General features: G+C 34.1%; 1 protein-coding gene across 30 annotated transcripts in view; it reads left to right on the top strand.

The window, feature by feature from the left end:
• LOC106879787 (diacylglycerol kinase beta) overlaps positions 1–23,800 on the top strand; it is a 398,611-nt gene extending 374,811 nt beyond the window's left edge. For 29 of the 30 annotated variants that reach the window (XM_089364493.1, XM_089364500.1, XM_089364495.1 and 26 more), the window contains 12 exons: positions 5,932–6,023; positions 11,488–11,562; positions 12,540–12,625; positions 13,793–13,882; positions 15,287–15,450; positions 16,440–16,504; positions 17,214–17,304; positions 18,544–18,751; positions 19,204–19,321; positions 19,435–19,495; positions 20,291–20,387; positions 23,428–23,562. In XM_089364493.1, coding sequence (XP_089220619.1) covers positions 5,932–6,023; positions 11,488–11,562; positions 12,540–12,625; positions 13,793–13,882; positions 15,287–15,450; positions 16,440–16,504; positions 17,214–17,304; positions 18,544–18,751; positions 19,204–19,321; positions 19,435–19,495; positions 20,291–20,377 — 1,137 coding nt within the window. In that variant the 3' untranslated portion in view covers positions 20,378–20,387; positions 23,428–23,562. Of the gene's footprint in view, positions 1–5,931; positions 6,024–11,487; positions 11,563–12,539; positions 12,626–13,792; positions 13,883–15,286; positions 15,451–16,439; positions 16,505–17,213; positions 17,305–18,543; positions 18,752–19,203; positions 19,322–19,434; positions 19,496–20,290; positions 20,388–23,427 lie in introns of all 30 variants that reach the window. The other variant, XM_089364501.1, reaches the window with a different exon arrangement.
• Positions 23,801–24,653: the final 853 nt, after the last annotated feature.

Raw genomic sequence — 24,653 nt, 5'->3', positions numbered from 1 at the left:
CCTTCATCTTCCTTAGGTTCCACTAAATAAGAATAATATACAGATACATTGTGTATGCCAAAGATATTCTTGCAAAAGAGGAGCTAAGTTCTTCAAAATTAAATCTGTATTTAGAAATATTCTTTTATTCTTTTATTAATTTCTATCATCAGATTACAGCCATACTTCAGCACTGTCTGAAAGTCTTCAGTCAACCAAACTGGCGTCAGTACTTATTTTAAATCTAATGCTTATTCTGTCAGTCACTTTTTGCCAGACTGCTATGTTATGAGGACATAAACAAACCAACACTGGTTGTCAAGAGGTGAGAAACAAAGACAAAGACAGACACACAATTACCATGTGTATATGTGTGTATGTGTGAAGTCATATGGCTTGGTGGTTAGTGTTTTGCTCTTATGATTGCAAGACCAAGGTTTCAATTTCCAGAATGGCAGCACCTTGTGTTCTTGAGCAAAATCACTTCATTTCACATTGCCCAGTCCACTCAGCATTCTGTTCAGTGTATGTGTGTGGGGGAAAGGGGCTTGTCTGTCTGCCTAGCCACCAGGGTGGCATTATTTGAAAGCTAAAACATTGAGGAAGCACATTGTGACCAGTGGTGTATAACCACATCCAATAGTCTGGTCAATGCAATGATACCATGAAATACGCGCACACACACACACACACACACACACACACAATGGGCTTCTGCACAGTTTCTATCTACCAAATTCACTTACAAGGCCTATTTGTCAGCCAAGAACTTTAGTAAAACTAATAAAAAGACACTCACTTACTCAATGTGCTAAGCAATGGGATTGAACCTAAAATCATGTGGTTACAAAATGAACTTCTTAACCATACAACTATATCTGCATACATAATAAAAAAAAAACTAAAAAAAAACCCAGAAAACTACTGAAGCAATAAAAATCATATTACAGCATGTCATATATTAATTTTTTGTTTTTCTCCTACATTTTCATCTTCCATAGTTAATTTTATTTTCTGCAACATTCAATTTGCTTTACTCTACTTCTTTTATTTTCTTTTGAAAATTAAGCATATAGGCACAGGTGTGGCTGTGTGGTAAGAAGTTTGATTCCCAATCACATGGTTCCAGGTTCAGTTCCACTGCATTGCACCTTGGACAAGTGTCTACTACTATAGCCTTGGGCTAACCAAAGCCTTGTGAGTGGACTTGGTAGACAGAAACTGAAAGAAGCCCACCACATATATATATATATATATATAATTTTAGGGAAAATAACCAAGTTTCAAGAACTCATCGATGAAAATCCACTATCACATATAGAAAAATTAATAATTAAAAGCATAATAAATGAGTATAATATAAAGTAAAGTAAATATCATAAGATAAATATAATAAAAAGATTACACATGTTTCATAACTAATTTTCAAATAGAAAGGAAATTTAAATCGATTAAAATCAATTGAAATTATCGAAAATAAATTCTATTCAAAAATATAGCTAATCGTCAGATCGTAAGTAGAACAATAATTAGATATATATATCTCAACCAACAACAAGTACCAAATGAATTAATATGAAATACTTATTATATAAAGATAGAAAAATTATTAAAAATATCATAATATCAAAATAATAACCATTCAATAATCATCCCTTCATCCATTATAATAATATGTATATTATATACAAAAAACATCTTACATAAATTATCATTGTTTTAAATACAATTTGAATGAAGTTTAAGTTTAAAATAATAATGAAGATAAAATTAGTACATATTTAACCGGTGTAATAGTTAAAGCTATACTATTTAAAGCTAAAGACGTTTATTTAATTATAATTAAAAATCAATTGAATAATAGAAAATACAAGATTATTTATTTCTACAAACGTAATAATAAAAATATGAATGAAAAAATTATGAATGGAAAAATTATGAATGAAAAAATTAGGAAAGAAAAAATTATTAAGAATAAAAGATTAAACTTTATATATATATATATATATATATATATATATATATACAAAGTTTTAATTAAAAAAATCTTTTAATTATTAATTTTTCTATATGTGATAGTGGATTTTCATCGATGAGTTCTTGAAACTTGGTTATTTTCCCTAAAACTATATATTTTATATATATTTTATCTATAAAGCTCAATTTAATTTTAATTTTTTTATAAATTGATTTTAATTGAGTTTTTACCTGTAATTTTGGATTTTGTCCCTAATATTATTATATATATATATATATATATATGTGTGTGTGTGTGTGTGTTTGTACACCCACCATTGCTTAACAACTGATGTTGGTGTGTTTACATCCCCATAACTTAGCAGTTCGCCAAAAGATGCCGATAGAATAAGTACCGGGTTTACAAGGAATAAGTCCTGGGGTCGATTTGTTTGACTAAAACCCCCTTCGAGGTGGTGCTCCAGCATGGCCGCAGTCAAATGACTGAAACAAGTAAAAGAATAAAACAATAAAATTAAGAAGCATTCACTTGTCAGTTTTATATATCTTTATTTTAAATACTCTATACTATAGATTTTCTGTTGCACTCCATAATTCTCATTCACACAACCCCCTGTTTTTCTTTTAACGTTTTAATAGATACTACTTATAGTGCATGAATTTCATTTTGTTTCCTCTTTTAAATAAGTTTACACTGCACGAACTAGTGTTTTACTATAGCTGACATCATTCTGTTTTTAACGAGATAAACCAGATACTGAAAAATTTGTGCAATGCCATGCCATAAGAGGTTTTATAAGAGTTGTATTTTAAGCAGATTGTATCTCAAACTTGTTGATATAGATTTGCACTGCCATAGGCTTTTGGATCATAGAGTCAACCCTGAAAACCATTAGGTACAGGCATGGCTGTGTGGTTAAGAAGTTCACTTTCTAACCAAGTGGTCTTGCGTTCAGCACCACTGTGTGGTACCTTGGGCAAGTGTCTTCTACTGTAGCCTGGGCTGACCAAGGCCAAGTGAGTGGATAATAGGAGGCAGAAACTGAAAGTAGCCCATCACATATAAATATGTATAAATATGTGTGTATATATATATTTGTGTGTATGTGTGTAAGCTATCTAAGAGTTCATAAGTCAGGAAAAAATGCTCTCATATACCTGTCCATAGAATGGGCATATTAATCAAAGTGTACAGCATTACATATCCATTACAGCCAATCTTGCCAATCAGTTTCATACTAGAGGTTCAACAGAGTGTTAGGTAACAGTCTGATTATGTAACCCTGTGCTCATCAGAAATAGCCATTATGAAATGAAATATAGAGACTGCTCTCTATTGTTTGAAGTGAATCTCCAACAATAAAGTGCGGTCACTATATTTCATTCCATAGCAGCTTCCTCTGATGAGCACAGGGTTTGTTACCTAACACTCCATCAGACCCGCAATGTGAAACTGATAGGTAAGATTAGCCGTAATGTACACTTCAATTAATATATATATCTCACTGAACACTATATCAGAGGTTGTTATACACCACTAGTCACAATACACTTCCTCATATTGTTGTAGCTTTCAAATATTGCAACCCCACTCGTGAGGTGGACAGGCCTATGGCAAAAAATGTGACTGAGTTCACAACAGTCTCCTTAAATGGGACACCAGTTTATTGCAGGATTACTAATATACAGCTGAGTGGAGTAGAGCAACATGAAAGGAAGTGTTTTGCTCAAGAACTCAACACAGTCTAGAAACTGAAACCATGATCTTTTCAATTGTGATTGTTGTGAGTGAGTGTCACTGTTATACAAGCAGTGTCATTCATTTCCAAATATTCTACGTAAACATTTTTGGTCATAGGAAAATGTGGAAATATTACTTTGCTTGGAAAGAAGTAAGAGTTAGTGGCTAGAAGGGCATCCATCTGGACATAGTAATCATCATTATCATCATCATTCCTTGATGTCCATTTTCCATGCTGGCATGGAGGTAGGATGGTTTGACCAGAGCTGGCAAGTTGGGGAGCTGCACCAGGTTCCAGTCTGATTTAGCTTGGTTTCTACAGCTGGATGCCCTTCCTTGTACCAATCACTTTACAGTGTTTGCTGGGTGCTTTTAATGTGACACCAGTACAATGTGGCACTGGCACAATGTGGCATCAGAACATGTTTTAAGTAATTCTACCTCAAAAAAATTTATCCTATCCATGCAAGTATAGAAAAGGGGATATTTTTTTAAAAAATGAAAAAACATGAAAAAAGTTCAGGAACCACTGCTACAAGCCAATACCTCATTCAGTTAACACTGAAAGCATCTTGAGTTCTTGACTTGTAGGTTAAACAGCTAGATATCTCTGAAACCTGGGCAACAGTGGTGAGAGTGAAGGGAAGAGAGGAGGAATTGTGGATTCATTAGACAAATGTATTTTTTATTACATATTTCCCTTTTCACTACCACCATCACCACTCCAAAATTTAACATCACATTTGTTATTATTATTATTATTATTATTATTATTATCATTATTACTCCTGCTGAGTTCACCTCTGTTTTTCATCTTTTCACAGTCAGTAAAATATAAAAACAGTTAAGCACTGGGGTCAATATAATTGTCTAGTCCCCTGCCCCCAAATTTCAGGCCTTGTGTCTGTAATAGAAAGGATTCAGCTGGCAGAATCATTAGCACGCCAGGTGAAATACTCAGAAGTATTTCACCCATCGCTGTGTTCTGAGTTCAAATTCCTCCAAGGTTGACTTTGCCTTTCACCCTTTCGAGGTTGATAAATTAAGTACCAATGAAACACTAGGGTCAATGTAATTGACTAGTCATCTCCCCCAAAGTTTCAGGCCTTGTGCCTATAGTAAAAGGGATCATTATTATTATTATTATTATTATTATATATACTTTATGAATGAGAAAAGGAAGAAAATAGAAAAAATTGAGTTACATTTCGATGTGTAGGCTAACCTATGACAAACTCAGATGTGTGTGTTTTCTTGAATGCAAGTATTCCTTAGAGAACCATTATTACCATATATATAAATAAACATATTCAATATATTTGTGCTCATGCAAATATGATACATAATAGTTCATTGATGGTGGTATGGTAGTTAAGAAGATATAGGTTAGCTGTGGAAATGTAACTTCCTTTTGGAAATTCTCCTTGAAGAAATACCCAACTGACTGGTTTCAAATATGGGAATTTGAGTTAAAGTATTTTATTTCTGTAATTGAATTGGTTGGGTGTGGAAACAGCTGTAGGCAGGGATTTTTCTACATGAATTCGAAAGTCTTTGAATAAATTACGTCTGTACATCAATTTTTTGTTTCTATTTTCTTCTTTTCCTCATTCATAAAGTTAATTAAATACCTATACATTTCAATAATAAACTAATATACTTGGTTTTCATTGAACACTGGTATAAACCAGGGAACTAGGATACTTGCATCCCTTAAGGGACTTTAGTTCCTTGACTAAATAAATTATATATATATATGTATGTATGTATATGTATATTTTGCATTAAAGTTTATTGTGCCAGTGCCAGAAATACTTTCAACACTTTTGGAACATTTGGTAAAGTGATAGATAGATAGATATAGATAGATATCCTGAATACAACGTACAAACCATTCTGTGTGAAATTACCTTCTGTTTATTACAAGACATTTTCTAAGTCAAATCTAAACTGAGGTTTCTTTCTTCCTTGCAGAATTTCTTCTTTACTTATTCCTTGTCAGTATTCTTTATCTTTTTTTTAAATCTTTTATTTTATTTTATTTTATTTATTTTGTTTATTGTTTTACATACTTGCTGTCTGTTACAATCTTCATTTCTGCTAGCAATGATGTCATGTAAGTTGATGTAGTAGTTGTTGATGATGATGTTAAATGCTTCGCTGCTGATTATGATAAATCTTCAATTTTATATTCTTTAATGTTACCATCTTAAATATTTTTTGTTACTTACCAGAATCAAAGCTCATTCCAAATTGATCCTGTGCCTAACACACATCCACTGTTAGTATTTATCAACCCAAAGAGTGGAGGAAAACAAGGCGAAAAGTATGTTAAAATATGAGATTTACATTAGGGCAATTGTGAGGGAGGGTGTTGCTATATTTGGTGTGATATTTTAGTTTTGTTTTTGTGATATTTTGAGGTTTTTTTTTTTTTGGTGGTGGGTTAGCAAAAAAGATTTATCTAAATTGATTTGTAATAGATTTTTTTCTGTTTCAGTTCTCTCATTTATAACATCCCTATACACCACATATAAATCTTACATGTGAAAGATTAATTTATTTGTTGGTGAAGTATTAATCTTAGATCCTCAACAAACCTATTAGCTTAATTTTTTTTTTTAAATATGGAAGCAGAGAGACAACAATAATAAATGAGATATCTTGATCACTGCACATCTCTCACTCTCGCCATGCACTATGTTTGTCTCTCACCTCACACTCTTGTTAACCTACCCATCCACATGTTATCTTCCTTTCTTTCATCCTTCTCCTGTCTACTTTATCATTATTATTATTATTATTATTCTCTTGCTTTTCACTCCTTTCTGTACTGTTAGTCAGCCAGTCATCTCCTACTCTCCTCTACCTTTTCTGCAACTCATTGATCATCCCTCCCACTCGTCCACTATTCACTACATCCACCCCATCCCCCTCAACACTAATCTCTACAGTCATCACCTACTCTCCTCTACCTTCCCTGCAACTCACATATCATCAGTCACCCTTCCCCACTTGTCCAGCATTCAGTACATCAACCCCTCAACCCCTCCTATTTTCTACAGTCATCACCTACTCTTCCCTACCTTCTCCCAAGCTCATTTGTCATTGACCACCCCTCATCCCTTATTGTTCATTCATTATATTCACCCTTAATCCATGCCCCATCTCTAACCATCCCTCACTTCTATCCACCCACACTTCTTGTTCTTCTGCTTCCACTCATTTCTATTAACTGTCTTGTACCCTGAGGGTTCACTTTGACACTTCAGCACCATTATCTCTTTCTCGCTGCTCCTCATCAGTTAACCCTACCTGCTCTTCTATAATGCAAGTAGCCATGTAGCTTTCCTACTGCAAGAAACCTGTTGTGGCTCATTTCTTTCATTTTTAATGTCTCATCACCTCATTTGTTTCATGCTTTAATCTCTCTCCAACTCGTTTGAGCAAGTGACATTTTGAGTGTCTGCTGCTGACAAGCCTCAAGAAACGCAAAAACGTTTTTAGCCTTCTCATGAGTCATTACAGCAACAATATTCATTCACTCCAATATACATATATATATATACATATATATATATATATATATATATATATATATATATATATATATATATATATATATATATATATATATATATATATCATAATATTAGGGACAAAATCCAAAATTACAGGTAAAAACTCAATGATGAGTTCTTGAAACTTGGTTATTTTCCCTTAAACTATATATATATATATATATATATATATATATATATATATATATATATATATCTTAGGTCTTGGTAGAGTATAAAGGTAGGGTATTTCCAGAGAACCACTCAGTTTGAGTTCTAGACAATCAACCATGTCAGATTCCAGACTAATACCGAAAGTCTTCAAGTCTAGAAAATTGTTGTGTGGATGTGGCCAAGAAAGAAGACAAGGAAATCCTTTAACACATCTTTTATGAGTTGTTACAATTATTTTCATACCAACTCTGCTTGCAATGCCAGTTAATGCAAAAATTTGAAATGAAAATTTACTTAATATATATTGTAATGTGTGTGTGTGTGTTGTATTTTTAACACATCAAGTCTATGAAGGGATTATGCTTCAGACAGTTTCACAGCATGAAACTTTCTTAAGGGTGTGTATTCATTTAGTATGATACGCAGATGACAATTTTAATTTAATGCTGTTTCACTAACATTTTCTAATGTTTGTCTACAATCTGACAAAGCTTCTGTAATACCAACGGCTGTATTATTCACTGGTACTTTTATACTGAGACATGAATTTCATTTAAGCATCATAGGTGGGTGCATGATGTTCACAGGCCTCAAAAAAAGGCAAAATCTTTTTGTCATTTTCGTGAGTCACTGCAGTGGTAGTGTTGGTCTCACATTGTATATTATGTGTTTAACATAATTCTATGAAAAGGTTTTTTATGTCAGATAATTCCACAACATCAGGCCTTCTAATACTTTGTATACATTTAGTATGATACAACAAAGATGGCAGTTTGAATTCAGCGCTGTTTCAATATTGTGTTCACCGAGTTAATCTTTCCAGTTTCATGTTCTAGTTTTGTGCCGCTTAACAGTATTAAAACTCATAATCCATGTGTTTCAATGTTATTGCAAATATCTGTACCTAGAGCAAGAGAATGGTGGGGGGGTGGAAGCGGGGTTTAAGGATTTGATTTATAAACTCTGTAAAAATGAACATCACAGTATATCAAGATGATATAGTGTGTACACTAATAAGAAACCAACATGGCATTCTACATCATACACACATTAAATATATTTATGCTTTAGAAAATTATTTCTCCATAAATCTAATTTTTAAATTTTATTTATTTACAAACACAGGAATTCAGCTTGTAGCTATTTGTGAGAACAACAGGTTGATATATATATACTCAGGTGGAAATTGTGGTCTGTATAAATGTAGAACAGCTAACCGATATATATATATATATATATATATATATATATAAAGGGTAAAGACCCCCTTCGGTCATGACTGACCATGGGATTGCACCTAGAAAGTTATCCTGCGAGGCACTAGTCCAGGCAAGGTTGTTTATGGAAGACCAGCAGTCGCCCATGCATACCGGCCTCCCCTCTCCACGCCACTGATGTTATCCAAGGGAAAGGCAACATCAGTGATGTTGCAACTCATTTCTGTAGATGAGTGAACTGGAGCAACGTGAAATAAAGTGTCTTGCTCAAGAACACAACACATAGCACTGTCTGGGATTTGAACTCATTACCTCATGATTGTGAGCCCGACACTCTATCCACTGGGCCATGTACCTTTATATATATATACTCTTTTACTTGTTTCAGTCATTTGACTGTGGCCATGCTGGAGCACCGCCTTTAGTTGAGCAAATCGACCCCAGGAGTTATTCTTTAGAAGCCTAGTACTTATTCTACTGGTCTCTTTTGCTGAACCACTAGGTTATGGGGACGTAAACACACCAACATCGGTTGTCAAGCGATGTTGGGGCCAACAAACACACACACAAGCACACACACACACACACACACATTCATATATATATATATATATATATATATATATATATATATATATATATATATATATATATATATACAACCGGCCTCTTTCAGTTTCCGTCTACCAAATCCATTCACAAGGCTTTGGTCAGCCCAAGGCTATAGTAGAAGACACTTGCCCAAGGTGCCACACAGTGGGACTGAACCCGGAACCATGTGGTTCGTAAGCAAGCTACTTACCACACAGCCACTTATATAACAAGATGGACATGGCTATCTTCTGAACATAGGAGATTATTTCCTTGAAATCATGTTCTAGTTATTGACGTAGGTATGTGTTTGTGTGTCTGTATGTGTGTGTGTGTGTGTGTGTGTACATTCATACATACATGCACACATGTTATTTATATATATTACTGAATTCCTTCTTTGCTCTTAAATATCCATTAAATATCCATGTTAAATGATATACAGTTTTGCTTGTTTTTCAAAGAGTTCTAATTTCAAACACTCTATATTTAGAAGAAATATCCTTCGCATTTTCAAGAAAGCTTTTAAGATTTTTCAAACTCTCTCTCTCCCTCCCCCTCCTCCTCCTCCTCCTCCTCCTCCTCTCATCTATTCCCAACAAAACCATATCGGAAACTGAATACCATGTTTTCCAGCATACAAGTCAATGTGGCATTTAGTGTAAACATGTAAGTGTACACATTCAAACACTGTCAATATCTTTCCAAAATCCCATTGCAGTTCACATAGAATTTTTGGTCCTACAAAGTCATTTTGGTGTATAAGTCAACATATCCACCTCAAAAAAATAGAACTGATATTTTCTGATTCTGCAATATTTTTTTTTTTTTTTCAGTATCTCTCGTTTTTGTATCCACCACTAAAAGTATTTGATTCTTGTTCTGTAAAGAGATATTTGATGAAATATGTGAAAAAAAAAAAATCTGTAAAATTGTCTCAGATTAAAGGGAGGGATTTTTTTCAAAGCTGTTGGGTAAAACTGCATTCTACAGTTAACAGTAATAAAATTTGGAGCAGTTAAGTGTTAGCCACAAGATAGGTAAAATGATATCAACTTGTCAGAATAATTAACATAGTTAAGTGACCAAGGTACTGAATAACTGCTATTCTCTTATAAGCCATTACCTATGAAAATTATTATACTGTGACAGGGGAGAAGAATCAACAAGGAGGGGTGTGATTTGAGGGATATTTGGCAGTTATTTCTAGCTGGTTAGTTCAGCAATGGCACACTCTATGTACAGTTTATGAGCATAGCCGCAGGTGTGGCTATATGGCAAGAAGCTTGCTTCCTAACCACATGGTTCCGGGTTCAGTCCCACTGCATGGCACCTTGGGCCAGTGTCTTCTACTATAGCTTCGGGCCAACCAAAGCCTTGTGAGTTGGTTTGGTAGACAGAAACTGAAAGAAGCCCATTGTGTGTATATATATCTATATATATATATGTGTGTGTATATATATATATGTATATATGTGTGTGTGTGTGTATGTATGTGTACATATATATATATATATATATATATATATATATATGTATATAATTAATCTGAAAAAACGAAGTAAAATACAAAACAAGAAAAATAACAAACAATGTGAGGATGTAGAACATGCAAAGTATTAAAAGACACTCAGGGAAGGAAAGAAAGGCTGTTTTACGTTTCGAGCAAAGCTTTCCTTCAGAAACAGGAAACGGAGGAAAGTCCAAGAGACAAGGAAGATGAAGGAAAAAAAATTGCCAACATGTGTGTCTTTGTGTCTACCTGTCACAGCTTGATGACTGGTGTTGGTGTGTTTACGTCGCTGTGACTTAGTGAAGTGAGTTTGTATTTCATTCATCTTCTTGGATCATTCTAAAATCTGAAAACATCCAAGATCCCCAACACTTCTAATCCTAAGTATTTTGAATATGGGATTATTGAAGACGGCAAGCTGCCAGAAACGTTAGCACACCAGGCGAAATGCTTAGCAATATTTCGTCTGTCTTTACATTCTGAGTTCAAATTCCGCTGAGGTTGACTTTGCCTTTCATCCTTTTAGGGTTGATAGATTAAGTACCAGTTGTGTATTGAGATCGATCTAGTCGACTGGCCCCCTCCCTAAAAATTTTGGGCCTTGTTCTTAGAGTAGAAAAGAATAAGGGATTATTGATTGTAATAGATAAAGAAATCTCTGAAGTGTTTCTTCAAGCATATTTAATGAACTGAATAATTTATTTTGACTAAAATAAAATCATTATCTCTTTTCAGAATTTTTAGGAAGTTCCAATACATTCTAAATCCTAGGCAGGTCTATAATTTGACGAAAGGTGGCCCTAAGGCTGGGTAAGTTTATTATTTCCATGCCAACAAGATATTAACTAAACTCAGTGGGCAATACTAGTAAACATATTTAGAACAGTGCTGTCTCTGTATCATGCATCAACTTCTCAACACATGGCATAATGCCACTTCCCTCTGCTGCTATACTCCATTCAGTTGGGGGTCTTTTCATTGTCTTGTAAGTTACTTGGTGCTGAAAAATAAAATAGTATACTTTGTGAAGTGGTTGGCATTAGGAAGGACATCCAGCTATTGAAATCAAGCCAAAACAGATGCTGGAGATCAACAGAATTCTCTAGCTCCTTGGATTCAGTCAAAACATCAAACCCATGTTAGCATTAGTATTACTTTCACCAGCATTAGAATCCCAATGAAGAACAAGTACATACAACAAAATTACAGTAAACTAAGAAACCAATAACACCAAAACAGGTTTAACCCTTCAAGAACTAGAATTTCATTGAAAGACAACTTATAACCTTGAGATCACAAGATACAAAAGGTTCCCAGTCAACAAGCTCATCATCAAGCATATACATCAAGGCAATGCCAGTGCCCCAGCATGGTCACAATCCAATAAATAAAAGATAAAAGATCCCATCCTCAGCTGCCTAACAGATGTCATTATGGTTTCAACACCTTGCCCAGTATCATTCAGTCTGATAGTGTTTATTTACACACAAACACAAATACACATCCCTGCTTTATTGATCACGTGAATACTCTGTACCATGTTGGCTAGCAACCCCTGTCTGCCCAGCAGACCTATTTTAAAAAGCCTCTGAGATTCAGTCTATTGCAGATTGGGTTTTGTTTTGAGAATTACTTATATGATAAAACTCTATTTTGCAATTTTTATTTTTAGATAACATTAAATAAAAATAATATAATATTCAAAGAAAAACATAAATATAAATTTTCTGAAATTTTTCTCATTTCACTTGTATTCCATTTTATGACTATTTTCTGTTTCTATTCAGGCTGCAGTTCTTTAAAGATGTAAAATGCGCACGTATCCTTGTATGCGGCGGAGATGGTACTGTAGGTTGGATTTTAGATGCTATGGGTAAGTAAAATAAATTCACGTTATTTAGCAGTAGTTTCATTTTTGAACTCGTGGGAGGGAACTACTATCTTTTACTTGTTTCTATCATTAGACTGGAGCCATGCAGGAGCATCATCTTGAAGAATTTTAATTCGACGAATTGATAGCTGTACTTATTGTTTTTTTTAAAGCCTAGTACTAATTCTATCAGTCTCTCTTGCCAAACTGCTAAGCAGTGGTAGAAGACAAACAGTCACATAGACACACAAACACATACACACACCACACATGCATACACACACATACCACACATGCACACACACATACACACATATGCATAAAACAGGATTATTTCAGTTTCCATCTACCAAATCCACTTGCAGAGCTTTGGTCAGCCCAAGGCTATAGTAGAAAACACTTGCCCAAATGTCATGCAGTGGGGCTGAACCTGGAATCATGTGTTGGGATCTGCACCTACCACCACTCTTCCATTGCCATAGAGCTTTCAGTAGATGGAATAATAAATGAAGTCTCTATAAAGACACATCTGTACATCATTGAATTATAAGGATAATGCTTGTGCAACACAAGAACTATTCTGTGAGTCTCCATGATTAGTACTTAGTTACCGGCTGAAGTAAAATGACCGGTAATCATGTGAAACTGTAGGTAGCATATCAGTGTCCCTCTGCTAGAATGTTTATGACTTGTAGGAACACTATATTTTGTTATGCAAGCATAATATGCTACAAAGTATATTAAACGTTTTTATAAGTAAATACCATGTTCTACTGTGTTAGCAGTGCTCTTACATCACTTGTTAAGGTTATCTCTACAGATTTTCTATAGAAATTATAACCAGCATTGATTTTGTCACGACGTTTCATATGTAAGACGCCAGATGTAAACAACAATAAATTGAAAATGAAAAATGGGTAATGGGTATTTATGCCCATATATTAGGAGTCTTTGTTCCTTCATCAACACCCATCCAACTAATATTTACATACCAACTTCCTATAATCTCTATAGAAAATTTGTAGTGATAACCTTAACAAAACTGTTGGAAAGAGGATGTCTCAACAACAGATACAAATATATGTTCATAAACACATTCACTTGTAACGATAAAGATTATTGATACATATATTATCTTTTGTAATTGATGTTGTTGTTGTTGTTTTGCAGATAAAATGAATATTGAGCCACGCCTTCCTGTAGCTGTTCTTCCATTGGGTACTGGAAATGATTTAGCTCGTTGTCTCAATTGGGGTCCAGGTAAAGCTATATATATATATATATTTCTTTTATCATTTATCTTTTACTCATTTTAGTCATTAAACTGTGGCCATGTTGGGGCACTGCCTTGGAGAATTTTAGTTGCACAGATGATGCTCCCAGTATTTATATATATATTTTTAAAGCCTGGCACATATTCTGTTGGTCTCTTTTTGCTGAACCACTAAATTATGGGAACATAGACACTCCAATACTGGTCATCAAGCAGTGATGGGGGACAAACACAGACACACACACACATATTGGATGGGCTTCTTTTAATTTCCATCTACCAAATCTACTCACAAGGTTTTAGTTGGCCCAAGGCTATAGTAGAAGACACTTGCCCAAAGTGCCATGCAGTGGGACTGAACTCAGAACCATGTGGCTGGGAAGCAAATTTCTTACTGCACAGCCAAAGGGTTTAGTTGAACAAATCAACCCCTGTACTTATTTTTTAAAGTCTAGTAATTATTCCATCAGTTTCTTTTGCTAAACCACTAAGTTATGGGGATGTAAACAAACCAATACTTGTCAAGTGATGTCAGAGAAAGAAATATAAACAAAAAGACTACACACACGAGCTCACACACACACACTTCCGCATAGTGTCCATCTTCAAACTTCACTCACAAGATTCACTCATAAGTCATAAAGTATTTATTTCTTTATTGCGGCGGCACGTAAAAAGCACCATTTGAGTGCAATCATTTCCAGCTTCGCCTTACTGGCACTTGTACCGGTGGTATGTGATCAAAACATTGGACTGACTCCTGTGCAGGTGGCACATAAAAAACACCATTTGAGTGTGGCCGTTGCCAGTACCACCATACTGGCCCTCGTGCCGGTGGCACATAAAAAGCACCCACTACACTCTCGGAGTGGTTGACGTTAGGAAGGGCATCAAGCTGTAGAAACTTTGCCAAATCAGATTGGAGCCTGATGCAGCCATCCGCTTCACCAGTCCCTAGTCAAATCGTCCAACCCATGCTAGCATGGAAAGCGGACGTTAAATGATGAGAATGCCCACAGGGTGCTAAACATAGAGGGGACAAACAAGAACAGACAAAGGGATTAAGTCGATTACATCGACCCCAGTGCATCCCAAAAGGATGAAAGGCAAAGTCAACTTCAGCGGAATTTGAACTCAGAATGTAAAGATAGACGAAATACTGCTAAGCATTTCTCCCAGCGTGCTAACGATTCTCCCAGCTTGCCGCCCTAAAATCATAAAGTATTGGTCATAAGGTATTGGTCACCCAAGGTGCCGCTTAGTGAGACTGAACCCAAAAACAACATGGTTGCAAAACAAGCTTCTTAACTACACAGCCATGCTTGTGCTTATAATATTAATTTGATATTCTTTTCTCTCTCACTCTCTTTCTTTCTTTTTTTTTTTTACAGGATATGAAGGAGAAAGTTTAGAGAAAATTATTCATTCTATTGAGAAAAGTACCGAAGTGATGTTAGATCGTTGGCACATTGAGGTGAAGGATGTTGAAGAAAGTGGTGAACCTGGTGACGCTGTACCGCTTAATATCATCAACAACTATTTTTCTATTGGAGTGGTGAGTAGACAAACATCATTCGATTTATAATGATTATAATGCAATGAGCAGACAGAATCATTATCATGCTGCACAAAATTCTTTGCAGCATTTCTTCTTATTTTCATTCTGAGTTCAAATGCTGTCAAGATCAACTTTGCCTTTCATATTTTCAGAGTCGATAAAATAAGTACCAGCTCAGCACTGAGATGGACATAATTGGCTTCCCCACCTTTTGCTGGCCTTGTGCCAAAATTAGAATTATATTTGACAGTTGTTTTGATAATTTATAGCTATGCCTAGTAAATATTTGGTAAATTTTTGCACCCCTACAAAAGTAACATCACATTTGAAGATGAAAAAGTTAATTTGAAGATGAAAAAGTTAATTTTTGAAGATGAAAAAGTTAATTTTTGAACAGCTAGTTTATTTTATTATTCTTTTTTAATTGAACCTCATACAGTATTGTGGGTGAACTACAAAAATAAACTTAAAATTTAAATGTAAATTGAAAAATTGAAAAAAAATATATAAACTGTGAAATCCATCACTATTGTGAACATAGAATTCAATGTCTTTGTTCCTGATTCTCGTTCTTGATTTCATGAAAATCAATCTTAAATATACCACGTGTTCATCATTATTCATGCTCTCAGTAACACGATTACCCAAACTTTTAATTGCATTAAATGAAATCAAATTATCCAGTTTGAATACATGACAGCTTGACGTAATGAGAGCACATTATTGATAATATTCATGAATGGTGATGAATGGGCTTTGACAAACTACTGATTAGTTGATTCATCGAATGATTAATCACACAATCAGTTAAAGTTAATTTGTTAATTAATTAGCTACTTGACTAGTAATGATAATAGAAGGAAGAGAAATAGAACCAGTGTGTATGTGTTTATTGGCAACATGACCCTCCCAAAATACACCAACTATTTGATTATCACTGTTTCAAAATTAATTCTTATTCTTTTGTAACAACTTGTTATTGTCAGGATGCTTCCATTTGCCACCGTTTCCATACAATGAGAGAAAAACATCCAGAGAAATTTAATAGCAGGTTAGTTTTGGAAGGAATATTTAAATTTTTCTTTTTTCCAGTTGAAATATTATATGTATTTCATACTTTACAGTAAGGTATTTTGTTTTATTACACACTGATATATTGAACATCTGGGCTGTTGACTATTAAATGCCTTGTCAAAATGCTATGCCAGTAATAGTATTCTAGCCATTTGTCAAACTTGTACTTCATTTCTGATATTCTCTTGTTTTTTTCATGTGCTGTTAGGGTTCTCAGAATGTCAAAACATTGTTCTCAGTATTCAGTAATAATTGCTTAAATGTAGATAAATTCTAAGATTGACGTTTTTATCAAGCAAATTAGTTAGAAAATCTCCATAAGAGATGAAAGCAGTAACTATACTGAAAAGTAATGTTTACTGCCACTTCAACATGGCTGTTCCATAGGAACCAATGTTACTACCATTTTAACCCCAGAAAGATGCCTCCTCCAGCTGGTTATCACTACAACCAGCACCCAATTTATATTGCAAGTGTGGGAGCGAACCCTATCATCTCCCAGTGACAGGACCTCTAGACCGTATGATTTCGAGCTATTTGTGCTCATCCTCACTGGAGGATACTCACCCACTAGAAATAACAGTAGTTCACTTCAGCTCATAATATATAGAAAAATAATTGGGGCCTGAAAATTGAGATTGTTGGAATGTTTTTGAATTTAATGTAACTTTGTGAATTTATTGCAGAATAAAGAACAAAATGTGGTATTTTGAATTTGGTACATCAGAAACGTTTTCTGCAACTTGCAAGAGCCTGCATGAAAATATTGAAGTATCGGTATGTATGTTTAGTCTTCTAATCTTAATCTTGGCACCATAACATATCTGAAGATAATGTCTGCCTTTTCTGTGCTACACCAAATGATACGCGCGCAGGGCACACACACACACACACACACACACACACACACACACACACACACACACACACACACATATATTGATAAGGAGAAGGAAGAATTTGAACATTCAAACAGTATGTTTATTTCCAGTTAGTTTATTCATAATAACTGTGCAACGAGTGTTTCAATCGCATTAACTGCATATTGTTGCATATTCATATGCAGCAATTTATGCATTATTAGTACAATCTCTTCAGAGTATATAAGTATGACATCGTTCGAAGAGGAATTTTCCTCTGCTATTAGTTTGAATTAGGCTTGGTAGTAGTAGTAGTAGTAGTAGTAAACCATGACATTCTTCAATGAGCTGCTTTTCTCAACTGATTGTTTTGGATAATATGCAATGATGGAGATTTGACTCACTTTGCATTACTTAAAGTTTTGGGGTATAAAACACATCCACTTCATCATACCTTCAGAGATGAAAATTCTCTCCACTCTGTCTTGAAATATCTGATGATATCGATATGTTATATGTTCATGTTCATGTTCATGTTCAATCATCATCGTCATTTAACATCCGCTTTCCATGCTAGCATGGGTTGGACAATTTGACTGAGGACTGGTGAAACCAGATGGCTGCACCAGGCCCCAATCTGATTTGGCAGAGTTTCTACAGCTGGACGTTAAACAATGATGATGATGATGATGATATTGACTTTGTTGACCTCAGAGATCAACCAGTTCACAACATTGAAGCTCTATTAGCTTACAGGCATGGCCAACATGTTTATGGCTTCAGTTTTGTTTACTTTTTTACTCTTTTATTTGTTTCAGTCATTTGACTGCGGCCATGCTGGAGCACCACCTTTTTGGCTGTTATTATTATTATTAGGCAGAATTGTTAGCACGCTGGGCAAAATGTTTAGTGGCATTTCATCTATCCTTACATTCAAATTCCACCGAGGTCAACTTTGCCTTTCATCCTTTCAGGGTCAGTGAAATAAGTACCAGTTATGCACTGAGGTTGATGTAATCTACTTTCCCCTGTCCCCAAAATTTCAGGCCTTGTGCCTATAGTAGAAAGGATTATTATCATTATTATTATTATTATTATTATTATTATTATTATTATTATTATTATTATTATTATTATTATTATTATTATTTTTCAGTGTGACGACTGTTCTCTAGAGGTGCATAAAGGTTCTGGTCTTGAAGGTATTGCCATGTTAAACATACCAACCATTTATGGTGGAGCATCTTTGTGGGGTGAAAACCCAACCAAAAAACAAAAACAAAAGATACTTAAAAGTGTCAAGAAAAAGAAAGACCAAAAGACTTACCCTCAGTCCAAAACTGAACTCCAAGCTTGCATTTCAGGTGGGTTATGATCTTTCTTGGAGGAGAGTCTAACTTTCAGAAAATTTCTACAGAATCTGTTTTTGCTATTACAGAAGCCTTGTTTCATCATTGTAGAAGTCTGCTAGCTGTGACTTTAATAAACGAGAATTTATTCCTCAGACTCAAGAAATGTTTAACCAATTTGAATCTTCCTAACTTTCTTTAAACTGATTCCTTGTTAATAGCAACTAGCAACATTGAGTGTAAAATACAGATATCCAGACCCTCATGACCTGATATCTAGTCTCACTGTTTTAAGTTCATGTCTCAGTCACATATAGTTTTCTCTATTTCTCCATTCTCCAGAATTAATAACTCAAGTGCCTGTAATATACTAAGATTTTAGCTATGCTATTCTAACATTTTTTGCTTATGGAATCATCCTTTTGTCATTTAAACACTTACCTTTTTTTTTTCCCCCCGTATTTCAGACATTGGTGATAAATTATTTGAAGTTGCTGGAGTGGAAAACAGTCTGCATGCTGGAATGGTTAGCGGGAAAGTCAGGTCTGGGAATCGATTAGCGCAGACATCTAATCTAAAGATAAAGTAAGACATAAATTTTTATTGTAAAATAATTTCCGTTTTTCACATTCTGCTAATTCTACATCCATATCACTTTAGAAGTTTCCTTATTATAATTTCTTATTTTTATTTTCCAGAACTAAAAAACGGGTGCCGATGCAAATTGATGGAGAGCCTTGGGTACAAAATCCTTGTACGGTAAGATTATGATTCTATATTAATTCTGTTTACCAATCCTGTTTTGTGCCTAACAATCTTGAGTTATTTTCAGAGGGGCTTATTCAAGGCAAGTAATTCAATCTGAGACTGTGCGTTGAAACTGAAACAATTGCAGCATGGAAGACACAAAGCCATACAAAAACTCACAAAAGAATCTTTAAACCTCACTTAAACATTTAACTGCAACCTGATTGTTGACAAGATTAAGCTTTTGATATATAGCTGTATGGTCAACAAGTTTGCATGACTACTATGTGGTTTGGAGTTCAATACCACAACACTATAGCCTTTTACAAGAGCGTTGGTCTAAATAGTATGTCCATGTTGAAGCAAATTTTTTGCTGAACTCTAAGGCTGAGTTTAATGTTGAACTCTAAGATCAAGTTTATCTTTGTATTGCAAGAAGATGGAAACTAGTTCTCTCCCTTCCCTTACTTGTCAAGAATTTTTATTAACACTAATGATTGTTATTCTTATGATGAATATAATTTCAATTGATTAAAAATTCATTTTGGTTCACTGTACTAAATACATTTGCCTGCACTTAAACCCATAATCTTCATCCTGAAGGCATTTCTGAGAAATTTTCTACTACTGTAGATATGATGTACAATTAATTGCCAGAGTAACTGCTCATTATTCTTTAAATAACTTCTAGGCAATTTCATTGTAACTCCAAAACTGTATATATATATAGATGTTAATGATCTTTTTTTTTTTGTCTAAACTTTGTTTCAATTGTCTTCTGAAGTCATATTGTCTTTCATTCTTCAGATAATCATAACTCATAAAAACCAAGCACCAATGCTCATGGGACCGAAAGACAAGGTTCCTACTGGATTCCTTAAAATTTTCCGATGAATAATATCAGGTATGTAACCTGTTTATTTTCCTTCTTGCATTTTTTTCTCCCTGTTTTTATTTCATCATCAACATCATCATCGTCGTCGTCTTCATCATCATCATCACCATCATCATCATCGTTGTTGTTGTTGTAATATGCTTGGACAGCCACTTAGACTTCTGAGAGAGAGTTCTAAAGCAGCTGCCTGTATATTTCCAAATATTCACGTAGGAGTGGCTGTGTGGTAAGTAGCTTGCTTACCAACCACATGGTCCTGGGTTCAGTCCCACTGCATGGTATCTTGGGCAAGTGTCTTCTACTATAGCCTCGGGCCGACCAATGCCTTGTGAGTGGATTTGGTAGACGGAAACTGAAAGAAGCCTGTCGTATATATGTATATATATATGTATGTGTGTATGTGTTTGTATGTCTGTGTTTGTCCCCCCAACATTGCTTGACAACCAATGCTGGTGTGTTTATGTCCCTGTAACTTAGCGGTTCGGCAAAAGAGACCGAAAGAATAAGTACTAGGCTTCCAAAGAATAAGTCCTGGGGTCGATTTGCTCGACTAAAGGCGGTACTCCAGCATGACCACAGTCAAAAGACTGAAACAAGTAAAAGAGTAAAAGAGTATCTATTTCATTACTCATTCTATCTTTTACTTGCTTCAGTCGTCACTGAACTGCAGCCATGGTGCAAGACTGCTTAGAGGTGTATTAATCAAATGAATCAATCCCAGTACCTATTTTCCTTTAAAGTTTGCTGCTTATTCAATCACTCCCTTTTGCAAAACCACAAATTTTCAGTGGGATGTAAACAAACCAACACCACTTGTCAAGTGGTGGGAGGGAGGAATAGACACAAACAGAATGACACACACACACACACACACATATACATACAGGCAAACAATCGTTATGCAGAGTTGTTAAAATAGAATATACCATAGAAGTAAGTGAGCAAGAAGATAGTCTTTTACAGCTGTTTCCAGAATAGACGTGCATATGGTACCTTTCCCAGCAGACGAAGACAAGCTTTCCATATAGTAGCAGACTATTCCATCTTCAGAGGAATAAAAGTTGAAGTAGATCCTTAATAGAGAGTTTTAGGAATTAACAGTTCCATCATTGAAGAGAGTGAGGTAATCTTTACTGTACAATATATATATATATATATATATATATATATATATACACACACATAAATGATGGGCTTCTTTCAGTTTCTGTCTATCAAATCCACTCACCGGAGTTATAGTTGAAGACACCTGCCCAAAATGCTATGGAGTGGGACTGAACCCAAAGTCTTGTGGTTGGGAAGTAAACTCCTTGCCACATGGCCATAAAGTCTTTCATTTTTCTTGTTACTGGTTTCAGTCATTAGTGATTGTGGCTTTGCTGGAGCAGTATCTATAAGAGTTTTAGTTGATTACATCAAGCTCACTGCTTTAGTTCTTAATCCATTGTTGTTGCAGGACAGGCAATGAAATGGCAATACAGATATAAAGGGAGACAATACAGTAATGTCTGACTGAATATACAGGTTCTCCACACACACACACACGCACACACACACACATATATGAAGCTGATGATGATAGTTCCCTGCTTATGGTGTGTGTTTTCATTCTTCCAGTGTCACCTCTCTGCATTATCTTATTCCCCCCCCCAAAAAAATTTTTGGAGAACACTATATAAAATTTCAATAAAACATTATATAAAAGTTGGTAAAAAAAAGGTAAAGTTACCATCTCGAGTCATGCAGACTCATAGGAGTCATTTTCCCAATTTCCATGGCATATAAATTCCTCGCCTGGACAGGACACCAGTGTGTTGCAGGATTATTCATTTTAGCCAGCTGAGTGGATTGGAGTAATGTTGAAGTGTTTTGCTCAAGAACACAATGCATCACCTGGTCCAGGAATTGAAACCACAATCTTACAATCAGAAATCCAACAACCTAACCATTAAGCCACATGCCTCCACTAGATAAAAGTTGGGTTAGAGCTGGTGCTAGAAAGAGAATGATATATATATATATATATGTGTGTGTGTGTTATAATCTAGAATAAACAGTAAAAGATTGTCATTATAGTACTCAGAGTTTCGAATGTCGGAGCGAAGAGCTACGATACATTCACGTCAGCTATTAATGGTAACCTTTTACTGTTTTTATTCTAACTTATGACACATATAAATAATGTTCATTTTCTCTAATATTGAGGTCTCAGTCTTTTGTTGTTACATTTTATTATTATTGAGAGTTGCATTCCCCCGCGTTCGGTAAAAATGTGTTTATTATGGTAGTTTGACTTTAAGAGTCCCTCCTAGCATGAGGCATTTATGTATAGTAATGTCCTTAATATAAATAAATATATTTGTAGGGAATAATTGATGGATTTTTCCCTTATGAGGTTTTTTCACACTAACTACTTGATAAATTCTTATAAAGATTTTATCCTATTTTTAAATTGTGTGTATATATATATATATATATATATCACAGGGCTGTTAGTCAGGTTTTATGATCCTGTTTGGCGAACAGTTTTGGTGATGCCCTACCTTTGGTATTCAAGTACTATTTTTTCCACCTTGTTTTGCACTCATGTGCTCACTTGTGTATGTATGTATATGTATCTATCTATCTATCTATATATATATATATATATATATATATATATATATATATATATATATATATATATATATATATATAAGGGGCATTGCTACAGAATAATGCCACACGCTAGACTTCCCAAAATAAATTCGGTACTAAATGTGTTTATTTTGGGAAGTCCAGTGTGTGGCATTGGGAATAGAAATTTCCCTTATGAATTTTTTTACACACTGGCTTCCTGATAAAATTCTTGTAAAAGATTTTCATCCTTTTTTGAATTTATATATATATATATATATATATATATATATTATATATATATATATATATATATATATATATATATATATATATATATATATATATATATCAAAAGGATGTGTTGTAATACTACATACTCACACACACATGTGCGCACACTTACATATTGTGATTTTCTTACTAATTTCAGTGTCAAGACGACTGATGTGACAAAAATACCTATACACCATGGATAGGTCAACTTTCCTGTATTTGCATCTCTAAACAATCATGAACAGGGAAGATGAACATGTGCTATAGTTATCCAGAGTTACCATCTCTGGGATAGACTACTTTTACTACTACTCCTACACCTTCCACCACAACCACCACCACCACCACCACTACTACTACTACTATTACTACTACCACCATTATTTTTCTCTTGCTTTATACATATATATATATATATATATATATATATATATATATATTCCTTTCTCCAGTATAATATTTCATTCAAAAGGTGAATAATCTTTAAAAATATATAATAATAATAATAACCCTCATCCTGAAAAAAAAAATCAATTAGAAGTTAGTTCTATATATGTTGTCAAAGCACTTCCCTTTCTGCCTTTTAGGAATGTACACATTCAGTTGCTTTTTTTTTTTTTTAATTTAATATTTTGTTTTATTTGTCACTTTATCCTTTTATCCCTTAAAAACCTATAGAATTCTTTAAACCTCCGTCATAGTATTTGATTACAATGATGCAATGGGAAATACTGAAGACTTCTTCTAAAATATAATCATCAAGTTGGCCTTATTATCTATCCCCATGCCACTCTTGCTCAGTTTTATGTGGTTAGTTTTTTTTTTTTTTTTTTTTTTTTTTTTTTTTTGTCAATATAGATTTTTTTTCAGTTCCTGATTTTTTTGTATTAACATGCTTCATCTGTAAGCACCATTTCTTTTAAAAAGAAAACGTTCCTCTTATTTTTTTTTATTTAAATTTTTAATATTTAATAATCCATGCTCAATTTTTATTTTATACTATTATTTTTAATTTTAATTTTTTTTCAATATTTGGGGCTCTTTGTCCTCAGGTGTAAAAGACAAGAAGAAAAAAAATGGGAACCTACTACAACTACAGATGAATTTTCTTCATCATTTATCTTACCATTTGCTCTATATGTACCTAACCATATATAATTAATTTAACCCAATGGTAATTTTAGTATCATGGATCTTATATAAACATTCATGAACATTTTTCACGGATGAAGAAGAAACTGTAATGCAAAAAAAGAAAATGGGAAAACATGGGGTGAAAAGACATTATATCTATTAATATCATTGCATGATAAACTACAGTTCATTGATTATTACTTCTATTATTACTATTATTATTATTACTATTATTATTACTATTATTAT

This window comes from Octopus bimaculoides, chromosome 16 (genome assembly GCF_046866305.1).
Source record: "Octopus bimaculoides isolate indiv1 chromosome 16, ASM4686630v1, whole genome shotgun sequence".
Lineage (NCBI taxonomy): Eukaryota > Metazoa > Mollusca > Cephalopoda > Octopoda > Octopodidae > Octopus > Octopus bimaculoides.
The sequence above is the reverse complement of the archived record's forward strand: the minus strand, read 5'-3'. Positions and strand labels throughout refer to the sequence as shown.